Source organism: Vombatus ursinus, unplaced genomic scaffold (genome assembly GCF_900497805.2).
Source record: "Vombatus ursinus unplaced genomic scaffold, bare-nosed wombat genome assembly UNPS02008996.1, whole genome shotgun sequence".
In the NCBI taxonomy this organism is placed as follows: Eukaryota; Metazoa; Chordata; class Mammalia; order Diprotodontia; family Vombatidae; genus Vombatus; species Vombatus ursinus.
The window spans coordinates 11,215,452-11,229,515 of record NW_020948774.1 but is presented as its reverse complement, the minus strand read 5'-3'; the positions used below and the strand labels follow the sequence as shown (position 1 = coordinate 11,229,515).

Here is a 14,064-nt window from a genome sequence, read left to right as displayed (position 1 = left end):
TTATCCTCATTTTATAGAAAGCAAAACTCATGGAATTTTATTTTTCATAAAGGTGAAATGGGAGTCAGAGATCTTGGGTTAATATTTCAACCTTTCTGAGCCCAATGTCAGTTTTATATCTATAAAATGAGGGGATTAGACTACATGATCTCTGAAGTTCCATTCATCTTGCTCTCAATCTATAATCCCATGATCATATGACTTATCAAAGATCACAGAGCTAATATGCATCAGAGCCAGGCCTTGAAGCTGTATTTGACTCCAAGTCCAGTGTTTCTTTAATTCCAGCATGCTGCTTTGTCACTTAAAGTATGACACCAGGACTAGTGAATGGGTTCTTAACTTTGCTACCTATATGCAGGGACTGGTTTCCTTTCTAATTTCTCTGAGATCATAGTTATCCAATCATTTTCAAAAGCAATAAGAAAAAGAAAAAAGAAGAAAAAAGACAACTCCTAAAATGTGGTAGAGCCTAGTTTATTTAAAAAATTTTTTTAATTAACAAAAATCTATTTCCTTTCCCTTCCAGTCCCCACTGAAAATTAAAAGGAAAGGAAAAAAAAAATCATTGTAACAAACATGCATATTTGATAAACACACATTCCCACTTTGCCCATATCCAAAAAATATGTCTCATTCTGCAGTCTGTGTCCATTACTTTTTGTTGGGAGGTGGGTAGCATCCTTCATTATTAGTCTCTTGGATTTGTGGTTCCTCATTGTATTGAACATATTTCTGAAGTCCTTCAAAATTGTTTGTTTTTATAATTTTTTTATAGTATAAATATTTTTTCTGGTTCTACTCTGAATCAATTCATACAAGTCTTCTCAGATTTCTCTGAAATGGCCCTTTTCCTAACTACTTAGAGAAGTTATGTCCAGTTTTTCTCCAACTTTTGGCCCAGACTAACACAATCAAGTTGATCTTTGAGTTCTATACCTGTCCTCTTCTACCTCTAATCTTCAGATAAGTCTTGCCAGTTTCAAATGAAACTGTCTCACCCCTCTATTTCTCTCCCCAACTCTTTCCCCCATACTGAGAAAGCAAGAAAAAACAAACTTCCTTTTATAAACATATGTAGTCACGCAAAACAAATTCCTGTATAGAATATGTCCAAAAATCTCTGTGTCTTAATCTATATGTTGAGTCCATCACCTCTGTCAGGAGGTGGGCAGCATGCTTCATCAGGAGACCTTGGGAACTGTGATTGATCATTGTGTTGATCTGAATTCCTAAGACTGGTACAATATTGTTGCTATTGTTTAAATTGTAATCTTGGTTCTGCTCATATCACTTTGCATCAGTTCATACAAATCTCTAGGCTTTTCTGAAACCATTTCCTTCATCATTTCTTATAGCACAACAGTATTCCATCACATTTACATAGCATAAATTGTTCATTTGCCCATTAATAGGAATCCCTCCAGTTTTCAATTTTTTGTCACCAAAAAAAAGCTGTTAAATATTTTGGTACATACTGGTTCTTTTCCTTTGTCCTTGATCTTTTTCGGGGTACAGATCTAGTAGTGGCATTACTGGTTCAAAGGGTATATATAGTTTAATAGCTTTTTACTGAAATAGTTCCAAATTGCTTTCCAGAACATTTGAGACAGTCCACAGTTCCACCCACAGTGCATTAATGTTCACTGGATTTTAGTTAGGGCTGGGCTCCATGCACTTTTGTACTATTGAGTGCTATGTTATTCCAGGACCTCAGGGACAGCTCAGGCTGAGGACCTACAAGCTTTCAGTTTTCCCAAAGTGGTGTGACCTAGGGCAAAATCTGCTCACTGCCCTCTTGGCATGAGGTCTAAATGTTCCTAACTTGGGTTGTATCTTTATATTCCTGTTTGGAAGTTCTAGTAGACAGCCACTATTAACAAACTAGAAAGTCCTGCAGGATCAGAATAATAGAACTGTAGGCTTCCCTTTGGTCTGGGATTCCTGCTCTATCTATTCCATTGTAGGCTTACTTGGGGGGAGTTTGGACAAGAGACCCTGCTCTTTTCCTGGAATCACAGTCATATACTCACTGTTTGCTTTTAACTTATTTCTAACAGTACACAGCCTAGAGCCCATGATCACTCCTTACCTTGGGATACCACCTCTAGGTGCAGGTCTTGTCTTCACTCCTCCTAGGATCTTTCACCTGGGATTGGGGAGTGTTTGTGTACATATTGTATATTTGTGGATATACATTCCAGTTGGTCTCTGTTCCCACAGGGCACAGGTTTGGGATACTCCCCCTTAATTGGATTTGGTATCACTTCTTGCAATTTGGGTATAGCCTGGGTCCTCTTTTATTCCCTGTGAAATGGAATACTCTTGTGCAGTATGCCCTAGCCCAGACTCCTTTCCTAATGTCCATAGACCTTTATGTCTGAATTTTTTGCTAACTGGGGCTGGAAAAATGACTTACTGTGTTTTTTTTTTTTTGGATCAGGACTGATCAGGACTCAGTCTAGTGTGTTTTCTAGATCTTTGTAAAGGAAGTCTGGGGCAGAGTTCAGCTCTTATTTTCCCTTTTACTCTTCCATCTTGGTTTCCCAACTTTTAGGCAAGGCTAGTCTTTTCACTTTGTTATTGAAGAGGGTAGCTATGTAGAACTGAAGCTTTTCCTAGCTTTTCTGGTACTGTACCAGATGACCAGAGGTCATCTCTATGACAGATTCCCTGCTAAACTTTTCATTGAAATGACAGCAGTCTCATTTTGTTGGCAGCCACATAGCTAGGACAATAAATATTTTCTATACTTTAGTCTCTTTAGGCCAAAAAGCCTGCTTTTTCTTTCCAAAATGCAACCCCATCTGTAACCTACTCACTCTTAGTTCCTCCAAGTCTGGCCTCTCCATGCTGACCACTGCTGCCAGAAGCTGGTCCTCTAAGCCATCTCTAGTCACAGTGAAGTTGATAAGAGTTGCCTGGGCTTGAAGCTCAGGCTGATAGTGGGGATTGGCAAGCTTGGTCTGAAGAATAAGGCGGAATCTGGGATTATATTCACATTCTTTGTCTCCAATTTTAATGAACCTAGAACATAAATGGATTATATGAATGGATAATACTTAAAACTTTTCAAATATATATTTTATTTTTCCCCCAATTACATGTAAAAACAATTTTTAACATTAATTTAAAAATTTTGAGTTCCAAATTCTCTCCTTCCTTCTCCTTACCCCTCATTGAGAAGGCAAACAATTAGATATAGGTTATATATGTTCAGTCATGTAAAACATATTTCTTGTAAAAGAAAACACAGATAAAAAACCCAAGAAAAATAATGAAAGTTAAATAAAAGTATACTTCGATTTGCATTCAGACTCCATCGGTTCTTTCTCTGCAGATGGATAACATTTTTCATCATAAATCCTTCAGGATTGTTTTGGATCATTGTATTGCTGAGAATAGTAAGTCATTTACAGGTGATCATTGCATAATATTGCTGTTTCTGTGTACAATGATTTCCTGTTTCTGCTCATTTCACTTTGCATCAGTTCATGTAAGTCTTTTCAGGATTTTCTGAGAGCATTCCGCTCATCATTTCTTACAGTACAATAATATTCCATCACAATCATATACCACAATGTGTTCAGCCATTCCCCAATTGATGAGCATCCCCTCAATTTTCAATTATTTGAGATCAGAAGAGAATTGCTATAAATATTTGTGTTCATATAGGCCCCTTTCCTTTTAAAAAAAGGTCTCTTTTTGTATAGAGACCTAGTAGAAGTATTGTTGGGTCAAGAGGTATGCATGGTTTTATGGTCCTTTGGGCATAGTTCCAAATTGCTCTCCAGAATGGTTGAATCAGTTCACAACTCCACCCACCATGCATTAGTGTCTCAACTTTCCTACAACCCCTCCAACATTTGTCATTTTCCTTTTCTATCATATTAGCCAATCTGATAGGTGTGAGGTGGTACCTCAGAATTGTTTTAACTGGCATTTCTCTAATCAATAGTGATATAGAGCATTTTTTCATATGACTATAGATAGCTTTGATTACTTCATCTGAAAACTGCCTGTTGATATCCTTTGACCATTTATCAACTGAATATTGACTCTTATTTTCATACACTTGACTCAATTCTCTATATATTTGAGAAGTAAAGTCTTTATCAGAGAAACTCGCTGTAAAATTTTTTTCACAGTTATGATTGCAGTGTATTTCCCTCCATCCTATTTTTCTTCCTGTTTATCTTACTCCTTCTCTCCTTTCATCCTGTCCTTCCTTGAAAGTATTTTGCTTCTAACTACTGCCTCCTCGAATTTATCCTCTCTTATCCCTTTCCCCTCCTACTTTCCTGTAGGGTAAGATAAATGTCTATGCCCAACTAAGTGTTATCTTCCTTGAGCCAATTCCAATTAGAGTAAGGTTCAAGCACTCCCTCCACTTCTCTTACTTTTCACTCCATGGTAAAAGCTCCTTTGCACCTCTTTTATGTGAGATAATTAACTCCATTCTACCTCTTCCAAGGCATTTTTCTTTCTCCCTCCTTAATTTTATTTTTTTTAGATATCATTTCATCATATTTGGATAACACTTTTGAAGCTGATTTGTGATCCTGTTGCTGCCATATGTGTTTCTGTAGCATCACAGAATTTTCTGATCATTGTAATGGCACCTTCTACTGAAGGACACTTCCTGGGAGCACTGCCTTACCCACTCGGGCATGCTGGGGTTGAACTTTGGTATCTTTATGCACCCTAAAGTCAGTAATGGAGGAGGAGGGTATGGTGTTTTGGTCATTCATGGGCACAGTATTGGTTGAAAGTCGAATGCCAAACAAATGCTTTTCTAAAAGATTATTTTATGGAAAACTCACATGGAGCAAGTGATCACATGGTGGTCAGAAAAAGCAATACAAGGATACTCAAGGTATCTCTTAACTTTGGAATTAATTGCATGACATTGGAGACACTGGCACAGGACTGCCCAGCATGGAGTGCATTTATCAGAGAGGGTGCTGTGCTCTATAAGCAAAGCAGAACTGAAGTAGCTCCAAAGAAACATGAGATGCACACATTTCAAGAATTCGCTCCAAGTGTTCATATGAATTATTTGTGCCTGACCTGTGGTAGAGCATTCTGAGTTCATATTAGTCTGATCAGCCACAGGTGGACACACTGTAACTTGACTCTAACATAGTGATGTCATTTTGGTCCTCTTCAAGAACAAAGAACAACTATTTATCTATCTATCTATCCACCTATCTATCTCTATTGAAGGAGTATGACTGAGGATGGCATAGGACTTCCATACCCTGTTTGATGCACAACAGGACCACTTTATATTTTATATTTATATAGTAGGGAGTCCAATAAACCATACCAAGCAATCAACAACATATAATCTAGGGACTTTACAGCAGGGGTAGGGAGTCTTGGAATGATATCAAGACAACTGTTAGTGGCAACTACCATTCTTTGCCAAGTACATTTACTTATCTTCTATATCTATTTTCTTCAATTTTATTTCTTCCTATAATTTTTTTCTCCTTCACTATTAATGTCTTTGGCCTGTCATGGCAATTCTTACACCCACTGGTAGCCCCTGGGGCTAAAGTGGTCAGTGGCCCTTGACCCAAAGAAAAAATGGCTGGAATTATAAACTTCTACAGATTGGAAAAAGGCATGGTATCTACACAGTAGATATGGGCATCTGTGTTGGTGTGTTTGTACATGTCTGTGGGGATGGCAAAGGTGTGATGATCAATGCCTAAAAGGAAACCAGATCTGACCATATCACCTGATTTAGAACACTTCCAATAATAGAAAGTTCAACAAATAATCAGTTCCTAGGGACATAACAGGAAGCTGTAGGAAGGTGTTGATGGAAGATAAGGAAGTCATCTTTGGTATTGAGAAATTCCCCTTATGGTCCTGAAGTTAGAGGATAAAAATGCTGCAGTTCTTGGTTTTTATGAACATATATCTCAAGTGAAGCCTACATGGAAAGTACTCAAACAGATTAATGTAGGAGTATGAATGTGCCACATCATTATGACTATGGTTGTCACAAATGGATATAAAGAGGCCAGAATAAAGAGGGAAGCCCTACCTGGACTCTGGATTTTGTCCCATATTCATCATCATTTAGGCTGGATCTATAGGGCACCAAACCAATAATAAAGAAAATGGTACTGAGTAAGATTCCCCTTTTTCTAAGAGAACAAAAGGGATAAGGTATGCATGTTGGCAGATCACTTGTGAAGCCATAAGTGTATCTATGGAAGATGGTAGGATGAGAAATAACCCATAAGTTGGTGGGGGAGGTGGTGGTGGAATCTGGATACTTTGGAGGGTCCTCTCTACTACTGAACCAAAATGAATATCTTCCCTATGCAATTTTACCACCATTGATTCTATAATCTCACCAAATTACTGCAACATGAGTGAAGATTTCCAAGTAACTTTGCCATATGAGTTAGTAAGAGAATATACTCTAGGAGGAAAAGACATCTTGAGACATCTCTGAGCGCATCATTGCCAACAACACCTGTGAAACTTACCTTCCTTTTTTAATTACTTCTCTTCCAAGCAGGGGTCCTAGAACAGGATCCACCGACTCTCCCATGTTTTCAATCAGCACTACATCACCATCTGCTAGAGCACGTTCTATAATATCAAGGTATCTGAGGGGTTGAAGTTACATAGTATAAGTCTGGAGAGGGGTCTAAAGAAGGAATTGTAGACCCAAAGTCACTTAACTAAGACTATACTGACCCCTAAGCCTTAAAGTAATAGTTTTATGGGAATAACTATGTGATCACATTTCTTTGGGAAAGAAAACCTCTTAGCAGTTGAGGGGAATAAGAAAACAGTAGATTAGGCGTCTGAGGCTGGCTGATCGCTAAGCTTTCCAAGTCATCCTTGATCCTATTCATAATATCCATAACCATTATGGTCAGGAGACTTTACAGAGGCATTCAAGGCCTTATTTCTGACAAAATATAGACACATAATTAAAGGTATGAAGTGCTGATCCTGTCTACCTGAAGTGCGCAGAACAGCAAAAGCTGTGGAAAAGTACAAGCTACTGTTATTGAACACAGCAATGTTATTATATAATAGTGGCAAGTTTAGTGGGAGAGAGTATTTAATTTCCAAAGAGATATTTATATTTCATTAAAACTTCCTCTATAGTATATCTTGGCTTAATTTTTTTTGGGAAATGCTAATAATCAGAAATTATTTATAAAGTGTTTTATTTTTATAAAAGCTTAAGTGACTGAATAGTGTGTTAATTCAATTCAATTTGAATAACAACAAATCAACAAACATTTATTAAATATCTGTTATGTTCAAAGCACTGTGTTATGCTTGGCAATACAAAGACAAAAACAAAAACTTCTGTGCTCAAGAAGTTTGCATTCTACTCGGGGGACAGATAGGATGTAACATGTACATAGAAAAGTATGACATAAGTCCCAGACCAAGACTTCAGATACTAAGTTCTACATTGCTTGGACAAAGTCCTCAGACAATAGGTCCATAAGGAGTGCATGGTCTTGTAGGCTGTCATCTTTAGTTCAACCCAAACCCTGAGGAATCTTCTACTAGACATGTACTGAGCTAGATACTTGGACAGATTCTTGACTATTTTCTTATCCAGCTCCCTGGTGTCTGAAGAGTCAATACCTCCTGATCCTGGAGGGTGGGGTTCCTAATCAAATGGTACTTCAGGTACCACATATTTTCTAGTGCTAGCACAATCCTATTTCCCTACTACTTATGATTTACAGTTAGAGTTACCATCTATTGAGGCAAAAATCAATCAATAAGCAGTTTATTAAGTGTCTACTATGTGGTTCTTCCCACTACTTCTTTCCATAGTCTTACCCCCCCAAACCTACCCCTCTTCCTAGGCTTATTCCCCCTGCCCTCTCCTTCCATTATGCCTTCTGGTGTCCTTACACTATCATTAACAAACCCTCCTAGATCCTAGATTCTTTCTCAAGATCAATCTTTCCATCTTCTTGCTGGCTCTCTGATCATTATCTTTCAAGTTTCCATCTTTCCCTCTACCTCATTACTCTTCTTTACCCTCCATGATATCCTGTTCCTCTATTTCTCTCTGTTTTCTCAGCCAATCACCTATTCTGGCCTCACTTTGCTCCCCGCATAGTCTTGATCTTATAGTTAAACAATTCAATTAAAGATTTTCGTCAGCTCTTGAACACTTTGCCCCCTTATGGTACCATTATTCACTCCATGGCAATCCTCAAACCTGGATCACCCAGGGGATTCACATTACATCCTTCAGGAGAATGTAAGGTCTTTGAGAACTTACAATGTAAGCTCCTTGAGAACTGTTTTATTTTTGTCTTTGTGTCCCATAGTAGGTATTTGTACATAGTCTTTGCACATAGTAGGTGTTTAATACACATTTGCTAGATTGAGCAGAGAGATGAATTGTGACTTGGTATCTAGACACTCAATATCCTGAGTACCACCAATCTTAGCGCAGTGCCAGGCACATAATAAGTGCTTAATAAATGTAGATTGATTAATTGATTCCTACCTTCTCTAATTTCAACTGAAGTTCACATGACATTTCTTCAAGTCCAAAGAAGTACCCAGAGAAGTTCCTTTCAATTAACTGGACAAAAGCCTTCATTTTTCTCCCTCCCAAGGTATTTTTCAAGGCTACTTTCATTCACAGGTTCAAATTTCACCTTGTTTGTTTTCCCTCAGTTGTTCAATGTTCTTTTTATTTTCAAATTCCCTTATGATTACTTATCAGCATTGATGTTTTCTCCCAGAAGAATGTAAATTCCTTTGGGACAAGGACTGTTACATTTTTGCCTTTGAATCCCTTGTGCATAGTAGGTACTTAATACATTCAAAAAAAACCCTTAAGTTGAACTGAGTTGGACTTTGGAGGATGGATAGGATTTTAACAGGATGTGATGAGAGTGGGAAGTCATTTCAGGTAGAATCTCAGAGCTAGAAGAGACTTCAGAGAAGATTTAGCTCAATTTGTACCCGAAAAAGGATTCCTTCAGAAATATACTCAGCAAATGGTTGGTCATATAGCCTTTATTTAAGGACCTCAAATGAGGAGGAACTTATAACTTCAAGAGGAAGCCCACTCCACTTATGACGTTTTTCCTTAAATCAAGCATAAATATGCTTCTTTGAAAAGTGTTGGACATGTATAAGATTAATCAGTCAACAAGCATTTATTAAGTGCATATTATATGCACTGAAGATATAAAGGAACTCACATTCTAGTGGGAGAAACATGTAAATAACTAAGTACATACTATAGATGAAAGATAACCTGAGAGGAGAAGCAGAAAGGGCCAAGGAAAAGCCTCTTGCATATGACAATGATAGTAGTTGAGCTAGGTCTTGAAAGAAGCCAGGAAAACCAAGAGGTGGCAGCAATAGGGGAAAAAAAGCAAAAAGAAAAACATTTCAAGCATGGGAGATTGGAGATAGCATATTGTGTTCAAGGAACACTAAGGAGGCCAGTGTAGCTGGACTGTATAATATATAGAAGGGAGTAAAGTGTGAGAAGACTGGAACACTGGCAAGATAGTAAGGGACCAAGTGATGAAAGTTCTTTAAATGACAAACAGGAGGGTTTTTATTTGATCATGGAGTTACTAAGGCTACTGGAACCCACTGAATGGGGTAGTAAGGAGGAGGGAGGTGTGTATGTGGGGTGTGAGTGAAACTGACATGGTCAGACTTGTGATTTAGAAAAATCAACTGAATGGTGGATAGAGAGAAGTGGGGAGATGAGATTGGGAGATCAGCTATTGCAACAGTCCTACTTAATGAGAACCTGAACTATGGCCGTTTCTTTGTGAGTGGAGAGAAGGGGACTCATACAAGAAATACTATAACTTGTCAAGTTTGGTAGCACACATGCAGGAAATGATGTAAGATAGGCTGAAATGGTCTTGCATGGCAGTCAAGTATGTACTTTATATAAGTAGGTTATGGGAAGTCATTGGAGGGTTTTGAGCAAATGAATGAAATGAACAAATCTTTGCATAACAAAGATTTATCAGGTGGTGATGTGAAAGATCAACTTTTTTGGGGGAAAGGCTAAAACTGGGAAGATCAGCTAGGAAGTTATTGCAGTACTCCACACAAATAGTAACAAGTGCCTGTATTAATGTGGTAGTAATGGGAAAAGAAAGGACATAAATTAGAAAGATATTATGGAGGGTACATAAACAAAACTTGGTGACTGCTTGTGTGTGCAGGGCAGAGAGGGAAGAATTAAATAAACACCAAGGTTTCAACCATGGGAAACATCATTGACAAAAATAGGGACTTAAGAATTAGGAACCAGTTTTGGGGGGGTGGGTTATGGAGACAAAGCTCTTGAGTTAGAGGTGCCATCACCATGATTTCCTCATGGGGTTTGGAGCTCAGAAAAGACATTTCAGTAGGAAATACAAATTTGGGAGTCATCTTATAAGTGACTATTGAAAAATGGAAATTCCTTTGCTGAGCACTTACCCTTTCTGGCCAATCTGGGTGACTCGAAGGTCTTTATCATATTTCTTCTTGATCCATTTTACTCCTTGTAGTTGAGGGTCAACCATAAGTGGCCATCGTTCACAATTCATAAGAATTGTAGCATTTTCTGTGGACGTTCGGTCAGCAGGCAGACCCTCATTTTGCCAGGTGGCTATGTCTGCATCATCAGTTAGCATCTTTAGAGGATCCAGGGTGGAGGTGACTGGAATAGGCACCTGATAGAGTGAAAACATGAAAAATTGGAGAATAGTCAGTCACACTGTCAAGTAGACAGATTTGGCAAAGAATTTCTCATGAAGATTTAGCTTCATTAGAAAGCAGGTATCATACGTACGATGTACAGTGTACTATAGTGTAATGCCTTGGAGTTTGGAACACCTGATCTCTGACGTGACTAGCTTGTGTGACCATGGGCAAGTCATTTAATCTTATGGTACTGAAAACAACCTTATAAGACTATAGTTACAGTAGAATTGCCAATTTGCATTGGTGGAAGAAATTCACACATCAATATAATCAGAGATACAGATTTTTTTTAAAAGGCAAGAAAAAACTTTCTTAAAGGATGGTCATAGGACCCACAACCATGTTTGTCTTTTTTGTTTCCATTTGGTTCAAAGATTGTAGCAGAAACACAACCTGTGTTTCCAAAGCACTTTGTTCTTTGGAGTTTCTAGGCATTCAGGAATCTGCACAGAAATCAGACAAATCAGCATTACAAACTGTGTTTATGGTTAAACCACACACACTTACATACACAGACAAAGGCACATCACTATTATTGACCTACGGTGGTACGTTTTTTCATCTCCTCTTTACCTATCCATATCCTACACATCTTTCAAGAGCCAGTTCTAATCCCAACTCTTTTCCTAACTACTCCTCCTTCTGCTTCAGCATACCCAGAGACAGTTATAAAGATCATACTCTTGATCTTGCCGTCACCCACAACTATTTTATTTCCTTGTTCATGCTCATAGTATTTTATCATTCCATCTTTCTTTATGCCTTACAATACGTTCTCAATGTGACTTACATTCCTTCCACCTCTCTCTCTCTCTTTTTTTTAAAGACCATCACCCCTGAGTTGACTACACTGTCTTCCCTTCCTTATCCTGACCCTTTGGTAAATAAACTTACTGTATATTTTCTTCTACTCTCAAGTTCCTTGCTTCCTTATCATACTGCAAATCACGTATTGCCAAATTCCAACCCTCGCTCTTTCCCACTATGAACTTCACATGATGCTAAAAAAAAAAGCCAGAGGAAATCACTAAACTATGTTGATTTAGACCACTGTAAATTTACGTTACATAATCTCAACAGAGCTCTCATCCTATTCTCTCCAAACCTTATCTTATTTCTGCAAACCATCCATGGCTCTCCTTTCCCTACCCTACCAGCCAAAAATTTCACATGATATTTCACTAAAAAATATTTCACATATTTCCCATTTATCATGAGCACCTTTCTTCCCTTCTCGTCTCACATCATTCAGACATCTTTTGCCACTATCTCTTTCTTCACTCCAATTTCATATGAAGCGATGGCCTTCTTTTCTAAGCCAATTTCTTTACAAGCACCTTTGATACCACCCTCTCTTGACTTCTGCAGATTGCCCTACTAACATCCTCTTATCTTTCATTACTCTCCATTAATAGTCTCCTTCCCTGTTGCCTATAAGCACACCCATGCTTCCTCAACTTTTCTTTTTTTTAGGCAATTGGGGTTAAGTGACTTGCCCAGGGTCACACAGCTAGTAAGTGTCAAGTGTTTGGTCTGAGGCCGGATTCCAACTCAGGTCCTCCTGACTTCAGGGCCGGTGCTCTATCCACTGCGCCACCTAGCTGCCCCTCCTCAATTCTTCAAAGCCGAAACAAACCTTTACTTGATCTTACCTTCCCACTGTTATCCTCTATCTCTCCTCTTCATCATGGTTAAATTCCTTGAGAAAGCTGTCTGTACTCAGTGCCTCCACTTCCCTCCTCTTACTCTCTTCTAAATCCTCTGCAATCTTTCTTCTGATTTCATCATTCAACTGAAATGGCTCTCTCCAAACCAATGATTCAAACATAATTGCTAAATCGAATAGTCTTTTCTTAATCCTCATCCTCCTTTTGCAGCATTTGGCACGGCTGATCACCTTCTGGATATTCTCTCCTCTCTAGGTTTTTTGATAGACTGATCTTTCCCAGTTTTCCCCATATCTATCCACTTGATCTTTCTCAGTTTCCTCTGTTGGTTCTTCATCTATATCATGGCCACTAACTGTGGGTGTACCCCAAGATTCTCTCCTGGGCTTCATCTCTTCTCCTTCTATGCTACCTCCATCTATACAGATGAGTCCAAGATTTTTATATCCAACCAATCTACCAGTATTCATTAAACACTGAATATGTGCTAGGACCATTTCTCTCTGGGCTTCACTTCTAACTCTCTGGATTTCTGTCTCCAACATTTCCTAACAGACTGCTTTCCAATGGCATTGTCAACCTGGAAGATGCTTTCATGACCATGATCAAGCAGTCTTCTCACCCTAGAATATCTTTCTGTTCCCTGTGGCCTTTTCACCCTGCAAAATTTCCTTTACTCTTGTGGTCTCTTTCTTGGATTGGTCAGTTCTTTCCAGAATCTTCATTTTAAAAAAGGGCCCAGGTCAGTCATGTTCACTCCTTCACTCTTTTCCAGGCTGGGCTCTTGACTCTCTAAACTTCTTTCTCCATTATGCCCCCTTGTGAGTACCTTCTTCTTGCTCCCTTCAGTTTCTTTTCTTCCCTCATTATAATGTAAGTCCCTTGAAAATAGTAGCTGTCTTTCTTTTTGTTTCTATTTATATTCCCAGGCATCACTCCTGCATTAGAAGGTAAGTGTTGCAGTGGATAGAGCACTGGGCCTGAAGTCAGGTAGACCTGAGTTCAAATCCAGCCTCTTAAGTTCTGTTTTCTTTAGTTTCCTCAACTGTAAAATGGGGATAATAATAGTGTCCCACCATTGGATGTCTTAACTCCTATACATATGCTGTTGAATGAAGGTGGAGAAAATCATGTAACTGACTAGGTCCACTACAAATTTATGTTATATAATCTCAGTTGGGTCCTCACTGCTACTAGACAATACAACTATACCTCCCTTAACAACTCACTATCCCATGCTCCATAGTGGCTCTTCCAAACCTTTGCATCCTTCCTCAAACCTCTCATGGCTCCAACTCCCCCATTTTCTCAGCTGGACTCATATTTTACAGAATTGTGGCCACTTGCCATAAGCTTCCTTTTCTCCTGTCTTCCTCATCTCCTAGTACCTTTTGACACTTTCTCCTCATTTACCACTGTCTCACTTGATGAAGTGGCATTATTCCTTACCAAGGCTAATCTTCTCTTCTTGTTCAAGTGATTTCATTTCCATCCAATCCTAGAGATTGTCCTCTCTGTCATCCTCACTCTTTCACTTACTTTCAATTTCTCTCTCTCTACTGGTTCATTCCCTATTGCCTGCAAACATACCTATGTCTCCCCCATCCTCAAAAAAACCCTACTTGATCCTTCCATTTCTGCTATCATCCTA

General features: G+C 38.6%; 1 protein-coding gene across 1 annotated transcript in view; it reads right to left on the bottom strand.

The window, feature by feature from the left end:
• Nucleotides 1-14,064, bottom strand: part of DNAH9 (dynein axonemal heavy chain 9) — a 466,635-nt gene that overhangs the window by 108,895 nt on the left and 343,676 nt on the right. Inside the window, exons 54-56 of the mRNA XM_027850079.1 lie at nucleotides 10,480-10,715; nucleotides 6,510-6,632; nucleotides 2,823-3,027 (exon numbers count right to left, since the gene is read on the bottom strand). Of these exons, the coding sequence (XP_027705880.1) occupies nucleotides 2,823-3,027; nucleotides 6,510-6,632; nucleotides 10,480-10,715 (564 nt within the window). The remainder of the gene's footprint in view (nucleotides 1-2,822; nucleotides 3,028-6,509; nucleotides 6,633-10,479; nucleotides 10,716-14,064) is intronic.